The sequence below is a fragment of the Ambystoma mexicanum genome, chromosome 6q (genome assembly GCF_040938575.1).
Source record: "Ambystoma mexicanum isolate Mex_15411 chromosome 6q, UKY_AmexF1_1, whole genome shotgun sequence".
Taxonomy (NCBI): domain Eukaryota; kingdom Metazoa; phylum Chordata; class Amphibia; order Caudata; family Ambystomatidae; genus Ambystoma; species Ambystoma mexicanum.
Window position 1 is genome coordinate 1,601,578,265 of NC_090937.1, and position 19,664 is coordinate 1,601,597,928.

At 45.0% G+C, this 19,664-nt stretch overlaps 1 protein-coding gene across 3 annotated transcripts in view; it reads right to left on the reverse strand.

Moving 5' to 3' along the window:
• Window positions 1-12,218, reverse strand: part of LOC138516887 (disintegrin and metalloproteinase domain-containing protein 33-like) — a 629,971-nt gene extending 617,753 nt beyond the window's left edge. For all 3 annotated transcript variants that reach the window (XM_069632337.1, XM_069632338.1, XM_069632336.1), the window contains exon 1: window positions 11,744-12,218. In XM_069632337.1, the coding sequence (XP_069488438.1) occupies window positions 11,744-11,855 (112 nt within the window). In that variant the 5' untranslated portion in view covers window positions 11,856-12,218. The remainder of the gene's footprint in view (window positions 1-11,743) is intronic.
• Between the last annotated feature and the right edge of the window lie 7,446 nt (window positions 12,219-19,664).

Below are 19,664 nucleotides of genomic sequence, written 5' to 3' on the forward strand. Positions count from 1 at the left end.
AGTTAAATTAGGTTTCTGGCTGATCTGAACATGTTCCAAATGTGAGAGTTGGTGAGTGGGTGGAAATTAGGGATATGCTTAATAACTTACATATTCATAACTGTTGAGCATTTTATGGAAATGACAGAAAGGTGCCACATGGCCGTGCTACATGGTATGGATTTGGTGGTCATCTTATCAAATTCTCCATGATTAGCTGAATCAGAAAAAATATTTATTATGCCAGTTGATAGTAAAATGATGAAGTTGTGATACATTACTAGTTTTTTGCCAAAACATTCAAAGGAGGATAAAGGGCGATGACGAATGGGAATTGCCATATGTTGCTCCAGACTCCTAAAGCAATCCTGACTTTGAGGCTGGGTTTGGGAGGAGAGAGAAGGGTAACTGTCCACTCCTGGTGTCAGGAATTATTGCTGGGTACTTCCGCCAGATTGTAAAATTGGTGGTGTCATTGCTGATATATAAGCGGGGCTGTACTAGGACAGAGAAATTCAGACAGAAAGGAGATAGGGAGGGCTGCTAAAACGTACCATCTGACAGCTGTAAAGAAACACCAGAGGAGATTGGTGAGAGTGCATCTGGGTGGAGCTGTCTATCTCTAGCAAGGCCTCAAAGGTGACTGGGTCCTATGGTGGAGAGCGGGAGGCCATCTTTGAGAGTGGAGTGACTAGTCACCTGCCCTATCTTTCCAGAGTGTCCTGAGATGCAGCTGGCTTTCCTGAACCTTAAACAGACATGTTATGTAAATAGAACTGAGCCCTGGGAAACCATAAGGTTGGGGAGTCTGCTTTCCTAGAATCCTTTCCCTTTATAGTGGGTGGGGCAAAACTGTGTAGATCCTTAGCCTATTTAACCAAAAATATTAATAAAATAAGTCCCCATTTGGCAGAACACTACAGGGTGAATTTTGTTAAAATTCGAAATTAATAAAGCTCACTTCCCAGTGTTTGCTGAAAATTATAGCCCATAATTTAATTGGGTAATCCTTGTGCTGCCAACCGCAACTTCTTTAAGGAAGAGGGGTGTCTCTGTTCTTAAATCAGCCCAACCTTTTTATCCAACTTCCCCAACACAGGCCTCTCAGTAAGGGGGGTCTGAAATCCAAAATTCCCCAAAGCATTCCAATTTTTCTGTCTGACAAACAAACCGATAAATCACCCCGTGTTTATGTTAAACCAAAGGTGTGGGCGAAATCCTCATTACCAACATTGAAATTCTAGTGCTAGCCTTTTAAGCCTGCAGGAAAATCAAAATCACACAAGGGTACATAAGTGCCTTCATTATTGATCAGTGTAATTATTGTGTGAAGTGAAATGTACCGAAAGTGAATAATTGCAATTGTGTTCTTTTTGACTCATTTGTGTGATTTATTTATGCATGCTGAGAGAAGTTGATTGTGTTGTGCCATGGATAAAGTGGTGCTTTGACCTTTTCGTGCTAATTTCTATTACTTTTAATTTAAATAAATACCAATATATTTCCCGTACACCGGCCTGGTACTTGGCTCATTGTTAGCTCTAGGAAGAGGGATCCAAGGGGCATGATATGTGTCTGAGATAGGGCTAAAAAAAGAATCTGTTAACCAGTTTGTTGCATAGCCACTTGAGTGGGGAGGGAGGGAACTCCCCATGTCGATGGTGGCTTCTCAATAAACTGTTACACTTCTTCAGGGCAATATCTAGCCTGCATCATTTGTATAGCGCAACGCCATCAAAACACCACAAAACCGCCTGTAAAAGCATCCTCAGAACTGAAGACTGACCCTCTGTAAATTAATCTGTTCTGAAAACTGAAGCATCCATAAACTCCAACCCACTCCTCACTTCAACCGCTGGGATGAAGAAAGCGGAATACAGCAGCGAGCCCAGCGCTCCGACATAGCACAACCTTTTGCGGGATACTCTTCGAGGCTTTGCACCCCGCAATAGAGTTGAATTAGCTTACCAGGAAAAGTATATAGAGTGAGTGGTTGCGGTGCCCACCCCCATTTAATATATTACCTAAGCTACAGCCAATCCCTGTCCCTGATGGGGTCATAGTGCCATCATTTCTTTAATTAAGCTCCTATTTTATTTTCTAACTAATGTGGTCACAGGACTCTGTAATCAATGTTAGTTTTTGTATCTCTGCTGATGAATGCCTGCCTATTTTCACACATCTGAAATGTACAACATTATTTTCTTTTTTTCGTGGGAGGGCGGGGGAGTACAAGGCTTTAATTTTAACATGACAATCATTTCTGTGTACGTAGATGAGGCTACAAACTGAATTGTCTATAGCAAAACAAAAGAGGGATGGCTGGAAGGTTTAGAATTAATCTCAACCTCAAACTGAATTGTCACGTGGGGCCAGATTAGAGAAACTTTGCACCGGTGCAAGTGCAACGTTTGCACAGTATTAGCACCAGGGTAAAGTTTGCCCTAGTGTTAATACGGAATGGTGTTAGCACTAGGGCACACTTTGTCCTAATGCAAACATGCATCAAAAATGTATCTTTTTAGCACTAGGGCAAAGTTTGCCCTATTTTCAAAACCACTGGGACACATTAAAACACCATTTTACCTCAGCAAGTGTAGTTTGGCATCTTAAAAGCACCAGGGCAAAATTTGCCCTAGTGCAAAAAAAGATGCATTTTCACTACATTTTTACACCAGGGTAAAGTCTGCCCTAGTGTTAATACGGAATGGTGTTAGCACTAGGGCACACTTTGCCCTAATGCAAAAATGCATCAACAATCTTTTTTTTTTAGCACTAGGGCAATTTTAGCCCTGTTGCTTTTAATATGCCAAACTGCACTTGTCGAGGTGCAATGGTTTTTTAATGTGTCCCAGTGTTTTAAAAAATAGGGCAAACTTTGCCTTAGTGCTAATACCGTGCAAACGTTGCACTTGCAACGCGCAAAGCTTCTGTAATCTGGCCCCTGGTGCGTGAAGAGAACGTATTACTATTGCTCAGTTTACTGGTGCCCGTTTTGTCAGAAAGACTTAGACTAGGAAGTTAACTTTCAGAGCGGCCTCGCCAGCTGTCGCGCCGTTATGGTCGTTCTCCTAGAAGCTGCTGTGATTGGCAGCAGTCTGCGCCGCACCCTTATGTTTCCTGCCACTCCCTTCCTTCCTCAAGCACCTGCCACTTCTGGCCCAAGACCAGAGTCTCCGCTCTGTTGCACCAGCAGCCTATTCTAGAAGCACTGCCACCTTCTCCAATATAAGCAGGGCTTCAAGTGGGCTGAGGCTAGCTGGGGCAGAACCTCGGCAGTCTCTGAAAATTGCATATGGCGGAATCCGATGACAGATCGTATGCAATAGTGTGGGCGGCTGCCTTTTCACCCATCCCTAAGACACTGACTTAGGGTGACTCCTTGACTCCTTGTCAGCGGGATAGCATTTTTCTAGAACCCCTCTCTTCATTGACAAATATAGTAGCAAAAGGTCTGTATGGGTTCTGTAGACAGACAAGATAACACTCATCAATTGTTGAAAATCTATGATCCTGTTGGTCACCGTTCGGAGCCGCTTATCGCTTGATGTGCTTTCCACCCTGAAGTAAACTGCACAGAGAATAGGTGTGTGTGGCTGCCTGTCACACCCCGGAGCAAATGTGTGGGGGAGGCAAGAGTTGGCCTGGTGCAGTATACTGGGACCTTCTGTGCAGGGAATTCAGAAGACATCAAAGTGTTTGCACTCAGGTGCAGTGGCTCTTTTTTGCTGTTCGGCTCAGGTACAAGCAGTGCCATAAGCGGCACAGCAAAATGAGCCGGGGCTCATCAACGGGGCATGGCCTAACGGTACGGGGTTGCCTGCCGGTGCTTTAAGCCACGCCCCCTAGACGAGCCCTGGCTTAATGGGCTACACGTATCCCTGCCAGGCAGCCCTTTGTAGAGATCATCACCCTCTCTCCCCTGAGGGGGAGAGGGAGCTGATATCTATATCTATTACCTAAAAGGATGCACGGTGGGGACCATGACTAGCCCCAGCCCACTTAAAGCCCTTGGACAAGGGTGAGGAGAGCAAATTCCAGTCCCAAGTACAAAAATACAGGATTCAAGGACATTTCGTCATGGCCAAGCAAGTAATTCTACAGCAACAAAAGTTCTCTGTTTTTGCATGCCATAAGTGAGTGGCCCCTACAGTGCTGGTTTTATTATTTCTATCCTGCGACTCGGGCCTGTGACGTTACCATTTAAACGCAGGACTACCACCCCCAGAATGCAAAACAAAAACCAAGACTGGATGACCTACTCGCGCATGACATATGGAAACTTGAGAGCGCTGCACAACTGATATCTACAGATCCGAATTTTCCAGTCAGATGTTAAGGTCACGTGCTGCTCAACTATAAATGCTGCCCAGCTCTTAAGTCCCTGATAACAGCAGAGCAGTGCATGGGTGCGATGTATATGATGTGTTACACCTTCAACCAGTCTGGTTTTAAAACCGATGCAACTTTGCATTCTGGGACTTGTAGTTTTGTATTTCCAGTTATAATTAAAGGCTTACAAGTCCCCGAATGCAACGTCCTCTTAGCTAAAAAGGCAGGACGGGCTACTAAGACATGGCACCACTTGCCAGCTGTGATTTCACTATACGTCATTAGAGTAAGGCTGCAAAGCTGGCACACATCCCTCAGCAATAAATGTTAATGTTTACTGTATTATTTTGTGTTGATCTATAGGCGGAGCGTTGGATGGAGTTGTTACTTCGGGAGACAACCTAATTATCTCCAGGTCTGGGGCAACTTTGCCATTTAGGGGGAATGGTGCAGTCCAGGGGTGAGGGTATGTATTCACACCTGGAGAGTAGGAGGTGAGACCTTCACTGGAACAGTGCTTCAAGGAGGATATTTAGAGATTGAAGTGGGTTCAAAATTCGACTTCCACGTTTGGACATCCAAAGTATTGTTTAACTCAAGGATGGAATGTGTCTTGTCCTTGAACTTTTAGGAATGTAGTTGCTGCTTTGGGCCTGATTTACATCATCATTTTACAATGGTGCACGCCCATTGAAAAACGCTTTGCAAATGAGGCCCTTTGTCTTCCATTTTATTCTTAGATTTGAAGGAGAAAAAAAACAGCTGCATTCTACCTGTCTCCTTACCTAGCTATTATGGGCCCGATTCATGGAATAGTTTCCAGGTTCAACGTGACTTTGCTCTGCCCACCCAAACCCTGATTCATGGAACCGTGCAAAGTGTCTTTTTGCAGTGCAAATTACGGGCAAAATCATTTAGTACTGCAAAAATGACTGTGCGCTGACTTTGCCCGGACTTTGCAAAAATACACTTTGCACGGTTCCATGGCAGTGCAACGTCACTTTTCAGCAGTGCAAATTCACTTTGAACCGGGCAAATATTCCATGAGTCGGACCCAATGTCTTTAGTTTTTGCCATAGAAGTCTTTGCTCCCAACATGTTAAGCTTACCCGCTCTACCTGGAAGAGTGCGTGTGAAGTCCAGGGGGGAGTGGTGGGAAGCCTGCTCCCTCAGCTGGCACGGGAGCTATGCGTGACATAGTGGGGTGGCGGGGGCTGTGTGTGGGGGGAGGCTGCGGGAGAGGTGAACAGAACGCAGCCAGGCGACACAGAGGCTTTGTTTCTCGGCCTCTTGATTGTGTTCGTCTTGCCAGCACACGCCTCATGCTAAGAGTCGAGCAGCCAATGGGCCTCCACACATGCAAGGAATGTGTGCCCGCCCCCTGTTCTCTGCCTTACAGCAGCATATTAGGCAAGGCTCAAGTCCTAGAAAGTGTGGGGTCTCAGGCGGGCATTGGAAAGTGTCATCAGGGACACCAATGTGATATAATAGCATGTTCATATTGCCTTGCTGCTTAGTTGTAATTGGTTATTTAAAACGTGCTTAATACCCAGAGGTTTCTCAGCGCCGAAGGGGATCGAACCCGTATTAAGGCAAGCCCGTTGGCCCTGAGCTATCCTCCCGAGAGGATAACATTGTTCCCAGGGCCTGTTTTCGGTCCCAGTCCACCCATGGTCGATAGGTGTAAGACAGTCAAGCGTTAACAGGCTACTCGAGCTGTCTCCAATGGTCGGATTGGCCCCTGGGCCTCTCGGCCCATGGTCGGGCCGAAATCGTCGGTTTCTGCCTACTCCTGGGCCAGTTTGAAAAATAAAATGGAGGATTTTTTTTTTTTTTTTTTAACTAAAAAGAAGACCTGCAACGGCATAATTCAGCAAAGCCATGTTACCTTGCTTCGATGATTGATGTGCATGCATGATGCTGCTTCACTCACATGCTGCTGCAGCATGCAAAGTTGAGGGGCCGACTCCATTGCCGGGGTGGTGGCTGACCCTGTACTGCCACTCCAACCTGGAGTGCTGTGCTGTTGTATCAGTGATAAATATGTATTAGTGATATTAGTGATAAACGCCCAATTTTAGAGTAGAATAAGCATCAATTTCGGACTACGTGTTTTGCCTTTTCGTAAGTTGCAATAATAGCATGGCTTTTTTCTGCCGTTTTCTCTGTTACGAGATCATCACAAGACATTCCATCTCGGTGTCCTCGGTCACTTGACAAAATCTCTGTGCCTAAAAGCTTCTGTACAGTGTAGAAATATTTGACCATAGCACATCAAGTTGCCATTGACTTCATTGTGCCACAATGAATGCAAATGCTTTGTTGTAATGAGTCTATATTTCCCATCTCCCTGGCATGCTGTTCAGGATGTTTGTTTGCATGAATGAGGTAACGAGTGCTTAGAGTATGGGATGTCCTGTGAGTGTGCTGATTTCCCTATTTTGCCAACCTCTGAAGCCTGAAAGTAGATGCATGCAGGCTTGACATGCGGCCCAGACCTGCAGATGAACTTAACTAGCCTGCTGTTAAATCTGGGTTACCAGTTTAATGGTATCCACTACAGAATAATTGCTCATTTTACTATAGCCGCTATGATAGCTCAGTGGGTTGAGTGCTCACTGCTGCGATGTGTGTGTGATCTGCAGGTTCGAATCCCAGCAAGGCCATCTCAGCCTTTCATCGTTCTTAAGTCGATATATGAGTACCAACACAGGCTGGGTGATATTGTATGCATATGTGTTCTATAAAAAAAGAGCTTAAGCGTAAGTGCTATACAATAACATATGTACCATAGTACTCTACAGCTCTACAGGAACGTCATTCATCCGGATAGTCTGAAAATCTACCATATGATAGCCGAAGAGATCGAAAAAGGTAATAATAGCTCTATGAACCATTGGGTCCTGGAACAAAAACAGAAACTGCAGACAATCGCCTGTACGGAAGATGAACTGAAGAACAATCCAACTAGGATTAAAACAAAATTGGAATGTTGGGACTGGATCTGCACTATTGATAAAGCAACCTCTAACAAACTTCTAGCCCATCTCCCCATGAATACAAACAAGCTGAAAGAACCTATGGTATACTGCAAAAGATACCCCAGTAAACCGCTGATGAGAACCTTTCTGAAAGCCTGTCTGAACATTTTACCGACGAATGAAATTCTAGTGATCAGAGCGGGATTAAGGGAACAAACTTGCAGACTCTGCCAAAAGCCTGAAGAGCCCGAATCGGTAAGACACCTGTTGATGTGCTGCCCCGCCCTGCACCAAGCCAGAATTGCATACTTCAGCCATCTGACAGCTTCCTCATTGGTGGGCAACGAAGACATCTGGTGGAACCGTGTTATTACAGGCGAAAAAACCCGATGGCACACGGCAGCAGCCAAACTACTGGAACTGGCAATGGAAAAAACAGAAGCAACCGGGGACGTCGGTTTCACGCCTACATAACCTCAAGTCTGTGGTCTATACGTCTGTAAAACCAACTGCAACATCAACGAGACTTTACCTCGAGCGGAATTTGCTCCTGCTCTTGTAAAAATCTTTTTTTTTATGATTATATACAAGTAAATAAAAAAATAAAAATAACATTATCATTTGGCCTTGGACGTCTGCTTGCATTCACAGTAGTTTGACAATATGCACACAGATATTAATGATACATATGGTTATCCACTCTTGTATGAAACGTATATCGCATTGGTGAAATCATAACCATATTTTTTCGTAGTGTACTTAGGAACAATGCTATTTGATGCCACTTCCTGTTTTGTCAAGGGGTGAAAGGTCGTGTTTCATCGCTTCCCGGGATGTCACTTTGGGGTGGGGTCAAATGACATCCCTTACGGTGATGTCATCAGAGGTCAAAGGTCGTGAGGCGAGGGGTGGGCCGCTTTTTTGAGGCGAGGGGTGGGCCACTTTTTCTTGGGTGTCTGGGCATATTTCTTGTCCCAGTCCGACCTGGTAAATCCGTCTTCTACCATCGCTATCCTTTTTTTTCTAAGAAAGGTTCCCCTCTGCAGTAAGTGCAGGGCACACTGTCCTCGTGCAGGCCGCGAGAACAGCCTCGAGCAGCCAAAACTCAAAATGCACCGCGACAACAGTGTGGCGGCAAGCCTGTGTGCCCCCCCTCCCAACCAGCACCTCACGTCATTAATAATATCCCCTGGCCCCAAAAGCAGACTAGGCTGCTGCCAAATAACCCCCCCCCCCCTTTCAAAGCTTCAAGGAAACGGCTCTCGCTGTTGCTATCAGTAGTAGGAACGTCCCAGTGTTTATAATTCAAACTTGTTTAGGAAACAACATCGCTTTTCTCTTTATTAAAAAAAAAACACCAGCAATGTTTGTTATGGTGGGTTTAAAAAGGCTTGGAAAAAAGTACATTAAAGCCATATGAGCAAAATCCGGTGAACTCCCGGTGATGGCTGCTGGGCGCTTTTGCTCAAATGGCCTAACCGCTTTCTGTTTTTGAAACAAAAAATAAACGCCACTTTTATGAATAATTAATAACTATGGTCTTTATTTTGCGATTAATTATTCCACCAGTTGAAGAGGCCCAGCTGATCTTTTCCGTTGCACTAAACAATTCCACTTGTTATCATAAAGCGCCTAGACGCGCATGGATCATATGTGGGTCTCCGCCAATGGATTAATGGATACATCAGAGAAGCCGGCTTCCCGCAGCACCCGCGTCTGTCCCGACACCAGACGTCCCCACTGTGCCTTGCACAGTTATGCTCGGTGCAGATGTTCACGTGGCTCCCGCATTGCGCTACATTTTACACAATTCTGGTTTGCGGTTGTGCGGCTTTAGACTTGTGGAGTGTGTGTGTGGGTGATGTATGCACGCTGCTTTCCTTGCATTTCGTTCACCTGTTATGCGCACCCCGGTGCAAATATACATTCCCTATGCAAATAAATAACGCCTGATAATGCACACCCCGGTGCAAATATACATTCTCTATGCAAATAAATAACGCCTGTTATTGCACACCCCGGTGAAAATATGCATTCTCTATGCAAATAAATAACGCCTGTTATTGCACACCCTGGTGAAAATATGCATTCTCTATGCAAATAAATATCGCCTGATAATGCACGCCCGGTGAAAATATACATTCTCTATGCAAATAAATAACGCCTGATAATGCACACCCCAGTACAAATATACATTCTCTATGCAAATAAATAACGCCTGTTTATGCACACCCTGGTGCAAATATACATTCTCTATGCAAATAAATAACGCCTGTTATTGCACACCCCGGTGAAAATATGCATTCTCTATGCAAATAAATAACGCCTGATAATGCACGCCCGGTGAAAATATACATTCTCTATGCAAATAAATAATGCCTGATAATGCACACCCCAGTACAAATATACATTCTCGATGCAAATAAATAACGCCTGTTTATGCACACCCTGGTGCAAATATACATTCTCTATGCAAATAAATAACGTCTGATAATGCACGCCTGGTGCAAATATGCATTCTCTATGCAAATAAATAACACCTATTATTCACACCCCGGTGCAACTATACATTCTCTATGCAAATAAATAACGTCTGATAATGCACGCCTGGTGCAAAAATACATTCTCTATGCAAATAAATAACGCCTGATTATGCACGCCCGGTGCAAATATACATTCTCTATGCAAATAAATAACGTCTGATAATGCACGCCCGATGCAAATATACATTCTCTATGCAAATAAATAACGCCTGTTTATGCACACCCTGGTGCAAATATACATTCTCTATGCAAATAAATAACGTCTGATAATGCACGCCTGGTGCAAATATGCATTCTCTATGCAAATAAATAACGCCTGATAATGCACACCCGGTGCAAATATACATTCTCTATGCAAATAAATAACGCCTGATAATGCATGCCCCGGTGCAAATATGCATTCTCTATGCAAATAAATAACGCCTGATAATGCACACCCCGGTGCAAATATACATTCTCTATGCAAATAAATGACGCCTGATAATGCACGCCCAGTGCAAATATACATTCTCTATGCAAATAAATAACGCCTGTTTATGCACACCCTGGTGCAAATATACATTCTCTATGCAAATAAATAACGTCTGATAATGCACGCCTGGTGCAAATATGCATTCTCTATGCAAATAAATAACGCCTATTATACACACCCCGGTGCAAATATACATTCTCTATGCAGATAAATAACGCCTGATAATGCACGCCCCGGTGCAAATATACATTCTCTATGCAAATAAATAATGGCTGATAATGCACGCCCGGTGCAAATATACATTCTGTATGTAAATAAATAACGTCTGATAATGCACGCCCGGTGCAAATATACATTCTCTATGCAAATAAATAACGCCTGATAATGCACACCCCGGTGCAAATATACATTCTCTATGCAAATAAATAACGCCTGATAATGCACGCCCCGGTGCAAATATACATTCTCTATGCAAATAAATAACGCCTGATAATGCACACCCCGGTGCAAATATACACTCTCTATGCACATAAATAACGCCTGATAATGCACACCCCGGTACAAATATACATTGCCGGTGCAAATATACATTCTCTATGCAAATAAATAACGCCTGATAATGCACACCCTGGTGCAAATATACACTCTCTATGCACATAAATAACGCCTGATAATGCACACCCCGGTACAAATATACATTCCCGGTGCAAATATACATTATCTATGCAAATAAATAAATAATTGTTGACTCAGAGCTTCTGCACCGCTTGTAACTGGCCACGAAGACTCAATTTTCAACAGAATTGATTAGGTATCTACACCTTATTGATTTAATCAAATTAAAATACGGAGTAATTAGAGAATAAGAGATTTGATTACAAAGAAATTGATCACATGCTATAATATTTTTGGTGCCTGATTTTAAACATTCACTTGGTAATGGACTCTAGAGGCGATGAAACGCTTTTAAATATGTTCCTCGTGTAATGGCACTGCTTTCTTCTTCTTTTACGAAATGTGAAACTTGGCAAATGTTATGCTTTTATATAAGATTTTGCAACTGTTCTAGTTTTCGTGTAAAAGGTTTCTTGTAAATTAAAAAACACTTTAGTAATCATACCATATATATATTTATTTCACTCGATGTTTAACAGTGTTGCTGCTCTTCCATCTTCTACACATACAAAGGCCAGTACATGTGGGTGTGCAACATGACACCGGCTTGCAAGCAATGCTAACAGTAGCGCTGCGAAGCCACACCTCGGCGCCGTCCGCTATAATACATTTCTCCTGTGTCATTAGAGACACACCATCCCGGCAAGAGTGTGAAAATGTACTTTTCTGGACCACCACCGCCCGTCCCCACCACAGGCTGCCTCCCGGGGAGTCCGGCGGATCAGCCCACGCCTGGCCCGGGGGAGGGGGGGGGGTCTTACCTCGTCCCGTGGCTGCCCCAGTCGCGGCGGGCAGAGCGGGCAACAGGAGTAGCAGCAGCGAGTACCAGGTCCACGTCCGAGCGGCAGCGCCCAGCACCTCCCGCCGGTCCATCTCTGGGGTCTCCCGGACGGGGAGCGCCCGCCTGCCCCGCGATGTCCTCTCCGGCTCCGGGTCAGCAGCGTCCCTGGCAGCGGAACCCCCGTACCCCCAGCCTCTGCTGCACTAGAGACCCTCCAGCCCCGGCAGCCGGGGACCACCCTCTTCCCCTCCTGCTCTGCCCCTCCCTCCCTCTCACACGCTCACTCTGGCTTTCCACTGACCCTATTTTCGGGAGCCCCTCTGCCCCCTCCTCCTGGGCTTCCCTTCTCTTCTCTCACCTCATGCCTTTCACCCTCTCTCTCTCCCTCACCCTCTCCCCTCTGCCACTGACCTCACTTCACTCCGACCCCTGCCATCTCTCTCCCTTCCCCTTCTGCGCTCTCTCTCTCTCTCTCTCTCTCTCTCTCTCTCTCTCTCTCTCTCTCTCTCTATCTCTATCACTCCTCGCCGCCCCCTCTCTCCCCCTCCTTTCCCTTTTCTGCTCGTTCTCCGCTGCAACCCCGGAGGTCCGCGGACGTCTAGCTCCCCATTGTGTGGCAACTACACTTCTCCCCTCTTTTCTCTTTTTCCGCCTCCATTTTCTTTCCCTTTCTTTTTTAACTTTCCTTCGGGCCCTTCCTCCCTCCCCCCTCACCCTGGCATCAACTTGCCCAGTGGCCCGATTCCCCCTCCCTCCGCCCCCCCCCCTCGGCTATTTTCTCCATAGAGCCTCTAACAGCTGGCCGGACCGAATTACTAAAACAGCCGCTTTCTGGAGTTTGTGGGTCGAGCAGAAAGGTCTGCTTATGTTCGTGAAAAGTCGGGGGGTGAGGGGGGCGCAGGCTCCTACTCCCAAACGTGAGGGCAGGAAAGAACAACGGTTACTTGTTTACAGCCCCCAGAGTTAGACTTTCAAACAGAAACACAAGTCGCAACCCCTCCCGCCAAGACGTGGGTCCAGATGCAGACGCGTTCAGAAGGCAACGCACAATCTTCTGCTTCACGTGTGAAAGTAGCCTGGAGATTCGGCCACTTGCCCATGTATGGAGGCTGCCCGAATTCTGGGAGCAGGGTGCAAGATGACTGGGCGCTGGCCAAGCTTCGGCGTCATTCATACATGTATGCTCATATAGGACTGCGAAGTCTAAAGCGCCTTGATGATTTCTAGCGCCGTTCGTCCCATAATGTAAATGACTCGATTTGTTAATGCATTCCTTCCTTCACCCATCCCTCGTTCATATGTTCGGCTGTCCGGCTCTCCAGATGTTCTGGACTACAGCTCCCATCAGTACCAGCCAGCACAGTCAACGGTGAGCGAAGCTGGGGTGCGTAGTCCCAAATATCTGGCCAACAAAGGTGCAGGCCCCTGGTTGCTTTCACACGTTTTCATTCACGTATTCATCCATCCCTGCTTTCGCGTGTTCATTCGTCCATCCATGTGTTCATTCATTTGTCCAGTTACGATTCATTTATTCATACATCCATCCATTTGTTCATTCACTCGTCCAATTATGAATCATTTATTCATTCATTCATGCATCCATTTGTTCATTCACTCGCCCAGTTATGAATAATTCATTCATTCATCCATCCATCCACGTGTTCATTCACTCGTCCAGTTATTAATCATTTATTCATTCATCCATTTGTTCATTCACTCGCCCAGTTATGAATAATGTATTCATTCATCCATCCATGTGTTCATTCACTTGCCCAGTTATGAATAATTCATTCATTCATTCATCCACCCATGTGTTCATTCACTCGCCCAGTTATGAATAATGTATTCATTCATCCATCCATTTGTTCAGTCACTCGCCCATTTATAAATAATTCATTCATTCATCCATCCATGTGTTCATTCACTCGTCCAGTTATGAATCATTTATTCATTAATCCATCCATTTGTTCATTCACTCGCCCAGTTATGAATAATTCATTCATCCATCTGTTCATTCACTCGTCCAGTTATGAATCATTTATTCATTCATCCATCCATGTGTTCATTCATTCGCCCAGTTATGAATAATTCATTCATTCATCCATCCATCCCTGTGTTCATTCATTCGTCCAGTTATGAATCATTTATTCATGCATCCATCCATGTGTTCATCCACTCGTCCAGTTATTAATCATGTATTCATTCATTCATCCATCCATTTGTTCATTCACTCGTCCAGTTATGAATAATGTATTCATTCATCCATCTATGTGGTCATTCACTCGTCCAGTTATGAATAATGTCTTCATTCATCCATCCATCCATTTGTTTATTCACTCGCCCAGTTATGAATAATTCATTCATTCATTCATCCACCCATGTGTTCATTCACTCGCCCAGTTATGAATAATGTATTCATTCATCAATCTATGTGGTCATTCACTCGCCCCGTTATGAATAATGTCTTCATTCATCCATCCATTTGTTCATTCACTCGCCCAGTTATAAATAATTCATTCATTCATTCATGCAATCATGTGTTCATTCACTCGCCCCGTTATGAATAATTCATTCATTCATTCATCCACCCATGTGTTCATTCACTCGCCCAATTATGAATAATGTATTCATTCATCCATCTATGTGGTCATTCACTCGCCCAGTTATGAATAATGTCTTCATTCATCCATCCATGTGTTCATTCACTCGCCCAGTTATAAATAATTCATTCATTCATTCATGCATCCATGTGTTCATTCACTCGCCCCGTTATGAATAATTCATTCATTCATTCATGCATCCATGTGTCCATTCACTCGCCCCGTTATGAATAATTCATTCATTTATTCATGCATCCATGTGTTCATTCACTCGCCCAGTTATGAATAATCCATTCATTCATGCATCCATGTGTTCATTCACTCGCCCAGTTATGAATAATGTATTCATTCATCCATCTGTCTTCATTCACTCGTCCAGTTATGAATAATGTCTTCATTCATCCATCCATTTGTTTATTCACTCGCCCCGTTATAAATAATTCATTCATTCATTCATCCACCCATGTGTTCATTCACTCGCCCAGTTATGAATAATGTATTCATTCATCCATCTATGTCTTCATTCACTCGTCCAGTTATGAATAATGTCTTCATTCATCCATCCATTTGTTCATTCACTCGCCCCGTTATGAATAATCCATTCATTCATTCATGCATCCATGTGTTCATTCACTCGCCCCGTTATGAATAATCCATTCATTCATTCATGCATCCATGTGTTCATTCACTCGCCCCGTTATGAATGCATTATGTGTGCAGCCACCACCCGTGTATAATGTTTTCATTGATTCACTTACACGCTCTTTTTATAATTATTTCTAATTTAGTCATAAACTCATTCATTCATTCATTCTTTTCATTCATTGAACAAAGCGTTCATCCTTTCATTCCTTTAGTCGCGCGTTCATTAAATCTTCCATGTAGCTCTTCATGTGTTCGTCCCGACAAGTATCCACTGTGTTCCTTCTGTCGTTTGTTGTTCTGTCATTCAACCACTAATCATTGCATCCATGAGACGAATCTGTTCCTTAGTTCTTGCTTTTAAGGGAGCAGCCACGTGTCACTCATTCATTCACCCGTGCACCTTTCCATGCCCCCAGCCTGTCTGTCACTGCTGTGCACAGACTTGCTTCACGGGAGTGCACTCAGTGTTGACCCCAGTTGAGGGTCTGGGCCGCTGACACTCAAAGCCCCCATCCCTCACCTGCTTGAAAAGTGCCACACCCCCCCCCCCCCCCAGTTAGTCAACCCGTACCTGCCTCCAGCTGGCAGACTTGACCCCCTTTTAAGCCAGTGGTCCTCGAAATTGGGGGATGGGGGTTGGAGGGCGTGTGGCTGAATGCAGCAGAGGCAGCATTTTGGGGCCTGGGGGGATGGCTCCAGAGGGAGGCTAGGGGGTGAACTGGGAACAAGGCGGGAGGCCGGGGGGGGGGGGGACTGGCTCTGCCACTGGGAAGTGAGAGGGGTGGTGGTCCTCCGAAGTGTCCATGGGGGACCCAGGCTCTTGAAAAATGGATTAAGATGACTGTTTTTAATATAAAATATAACCCTATTTTCTACTGATTATACATTCTAATAGAAGCAGTCACCTTGATCCTTTTTTAAAGAGCCTGGGTCCCCCCTGGACATCCTTTGAGTACCCCAGCGGGAGGCGGGGAAGAACACCTAAATACGGGGGCCGAGCAACAATATTTTTACTCAAGGGGAGCTCTGCATGAAAACGTTTGAATAGTCATGATTTAAGAAGCGCTAGTGCTCTGCCAAGTCCCCCCCGTCCCCCACTCAGAGGGGGGCTGTCCCAGCAGCTGCCCATGGCCATTAACAGGTGTCAGCTGTATCGCACACGTGCATGTAATGTTATCCCTGCGAAACTAACCCGAGATAAAAAGGAAAAAGAAGTAAAAAGAACGACATTACGCTGAATGAATAATGTCAATATGGATACACATGCAGTTGGAATTGAAATGAGCAAATCTGGTATGACTGTATATACCATTTAAGGGAAGAGATGGAAAGGAACTCAACTACTCATCTGATATGCTGGAGGGAGAACTGCGATGCATGATTGAGTCAAGCCGGAAACTGGCAAACATGGCAGAAATTGCTGCGAAGGGATTAGATATTAAGGGCCCGATTCATGAAATGCACGCATTTATCCCGCAATGCCTGCACACCGAGAATGACCCTGCATCAGCCGGCGCGCAGTGGTATTACTGCGCGCTCTGCGTATTCATGGAATCCCTCACGCAAATGAACCGTATACGCAAGTGGTGGCCGGTGCGCTCCAGATACACCACCATGCAATGCCAAAACAGCCAGAAACAGCCACATTTGCATGCTCCCCAGACGCGCATACATGCACCCTGTAGACAGTGCCTGGGGTCCCCCGCAAGCAGGCAGGTACCTCAGGGACCCTTCGCAGGATCCCCCGCAACTGTCACTGATACCTCTACAGCATGCATAGAGTTATCGTAACTTGGTTATCACTCTGGAACATCAGTGTGCGAACCCCGTAAACCATGCCTGCACCCCCCTACTACACTGCGTACAAGCACCCTCTGATGGGACCCTCGTCTGTGTGCACACACACCCTTAAATCCAGCATGCAGACTCATCTCCAAAATTGCGGATCCTCCGCACGGTCACATCCATGAATATGCTTTGTCGTGCATACTTGTGGGCGTACCATGGACTGCCTGCGTTCCATCCCTTGGAACTCCTGCTTTTTTGGAATGTTGTTCCTCATTTTGCATGTTCCGCCCACAACTCCCCCCTCTGCATAGGCCTCGCCCACGCCCTGCGAGGAATCTCACACAAGACACTCGGCCGCTCGCAGAGATGCGCAGAGCATGCTGGTAATCCACGCTAGTCAGCAAAATATCCTGCACTGTCGATACCATGAATCGATGGGCGGGATTTCACAAGCATTTTGTCACGCAAATCCAGTATTTTACACGCAAATAATTCCATGAATCGGGCACTATACAGGGAGGTTTTATGGCGATATACTTGTTTTAATAATCAATTTGACCAGTATATTAAAAATTATAATCTGCTTGCCCCTTATTTATTGAAAGCCCCATCGCTTGAGTTTAGGTATTTGCTGCTTAGGATGACAGTGAATTTCTTTCTCACTTTGGACGTTATAGGCACTAGATCAAAGAGAAGAAATAAATTGACGTTTTTGCACCTCGGAAATTGAGACTTTGGGACACTTTTGCACTTTATGTCCATCTTTAGTTGTTCTCTGGTTTGAAAAATTTGCCACTTTTTTCCATAAAACGGTAGGAGTATGCCTGTACTGCAGAGGATATGAATCTTGAATACTAATGAAATATCGTTAAATATTGCGGAAATTCAATTTTTAAGGATGATATTGGGATTTTAATATTAACTTTCCTTTTAAACTCCTTTGGTAGTATGGATTGGGGACAAATGTTGAATGAACTGATGAATACCCCTGACTTGCGCCCCTCCCCCTGTGATTGGGGCGGCAAGAGAACTGATTCATTGCAAATCAGAGACTGATCTTTAATAGGAACTAAACTAGATGCAGAGGTGTTGATCTGTATCACCGTTGTTAAGTTGGCTGCTTGCTCCTGTGAAATAAACAGGTGTAAGTAAAGACTGTTCATTCATTCTATACCTCAGTCGGAAATATCTGAGGTAGCCGTACCACTATCATTAATCCAGCTGTCCGAGCCTGTGAAGTGAACAGGTGCAAAGACTGTTCATTCTATACCTCAGTCGGATAAATTTGAGGTACCCGTACCACTATCATTAATCCGGCTGCTCGAGTTTGTGAAGGAAACAGGTGTAAAGACTGTTCATTCTATACCTCAGTCGGAAATATTTGAGGTACCCGTACCACTATCATTAATCCGGCTGCCCGAGCCTGTGAAGTGTACAGGTGCAAAGACTGTTCATTCTATACCTCAGTCGGATATATTTGAAGTACCCGTACCACTATCATTAATCCGGCTACTCGAGTTTGTGAAAGAAACAGGTGTAAAGACTGTTCATTCTATACCTCAGTCGGAAATATTTGAGGTACCCGTACCACTATCATTAATCCGGCTGCCCGAGCCTGTGAAGTGAACAGGTGCAAAGACTGTTAATTCTACACCTCAATCGGATAAATTTGAGGTACCCGTAGCAATATCATTAATCCGGCTGCCCGAGCCTGTGAAAAGAACAGGTGCAAACACTGTTGATTCTACACCTCATTCAGAAATATTTGAGGTACCCGTAGCACTATCATTAATCCGGCTGCCCGAGCCTGTGAAGGAAACAGGTGCAAAGACTGTTCATTCTATACCTCAGTCGGATATATTTGGGGTACCCTTAGCACTATCATTAATCCGGCTGCCCGAGACTGTGAAGTGAATAGGTGCAAACACTGTTGATTCTATACCTCAGTCGGAAATATTTGAGGTACCGGTAGCACTATCATTAATCCGGCTGGCCGAGCCTGTGAAGTGAACAGGTGCAAACACTGTTCATTCTATACCTCAGTCGGAAATATTTGAGGTACCCGTAGCACTATCATTAATCCGGCTGCCCGAGCCTGTGAAGGAAACAGGTGCAAAGACTGTTCATTCTATACCTCAGTCGGATATATTTGAGGTACCCGTAGCACTATCATTAATCCGGCTGCCCGAGCCTGTGAAGTGAACAGGTGCAAACACTGTTCATTCTATACCTCAGTCGGAAATATTTGAGGTACCCGTAGCACTATCATTAATCCGGCTGCCCGAGCCTGTGAAGGAAACAGGTGCAAACACTGTTCATTCTATACCTCAGTCGGATATATTTGAGGTACCCGTAGCACTATCATTAATCCGGCTGCCCGAGACTGTGAAGGAAACAGGTGCAAACACTGTTCATTCTATACCTCAGTCGTAAATATTTGAGGTACCCGTAGCACTATCATTAATCCGGCTGCCCGAGCCTGTGAAGGAAACAGGTGCAAACACTGTTCATTCTGTACCTCAGTCGGATATATTTGAGGTACCCGTAGCACTATAATTAATCCGGCTGCCCGAGCCTGTGAAGGAAACAGGTGCAAACACTGTTCATTCTATACCTCAGTCGGAAATATTTGAGGTACCCGTAGCACTATCATTAATCCGGCTGCCCGAGCCTGTGAAGGAAACAGGTGCAAACACTGTTCATTCTATACCTCAGTCGGAAATATTTGAGGTACCCGTAGCACTATCATTAATCCGGCTGCCCGAGACTGTGAAGTGAACAGGTGCAAACACTGTTCATTCTATACCTCAGTCGGAAATATTTGAGGTACCCGTAGCACTATCATTAATCCGGCTGCCCGAGACTGTG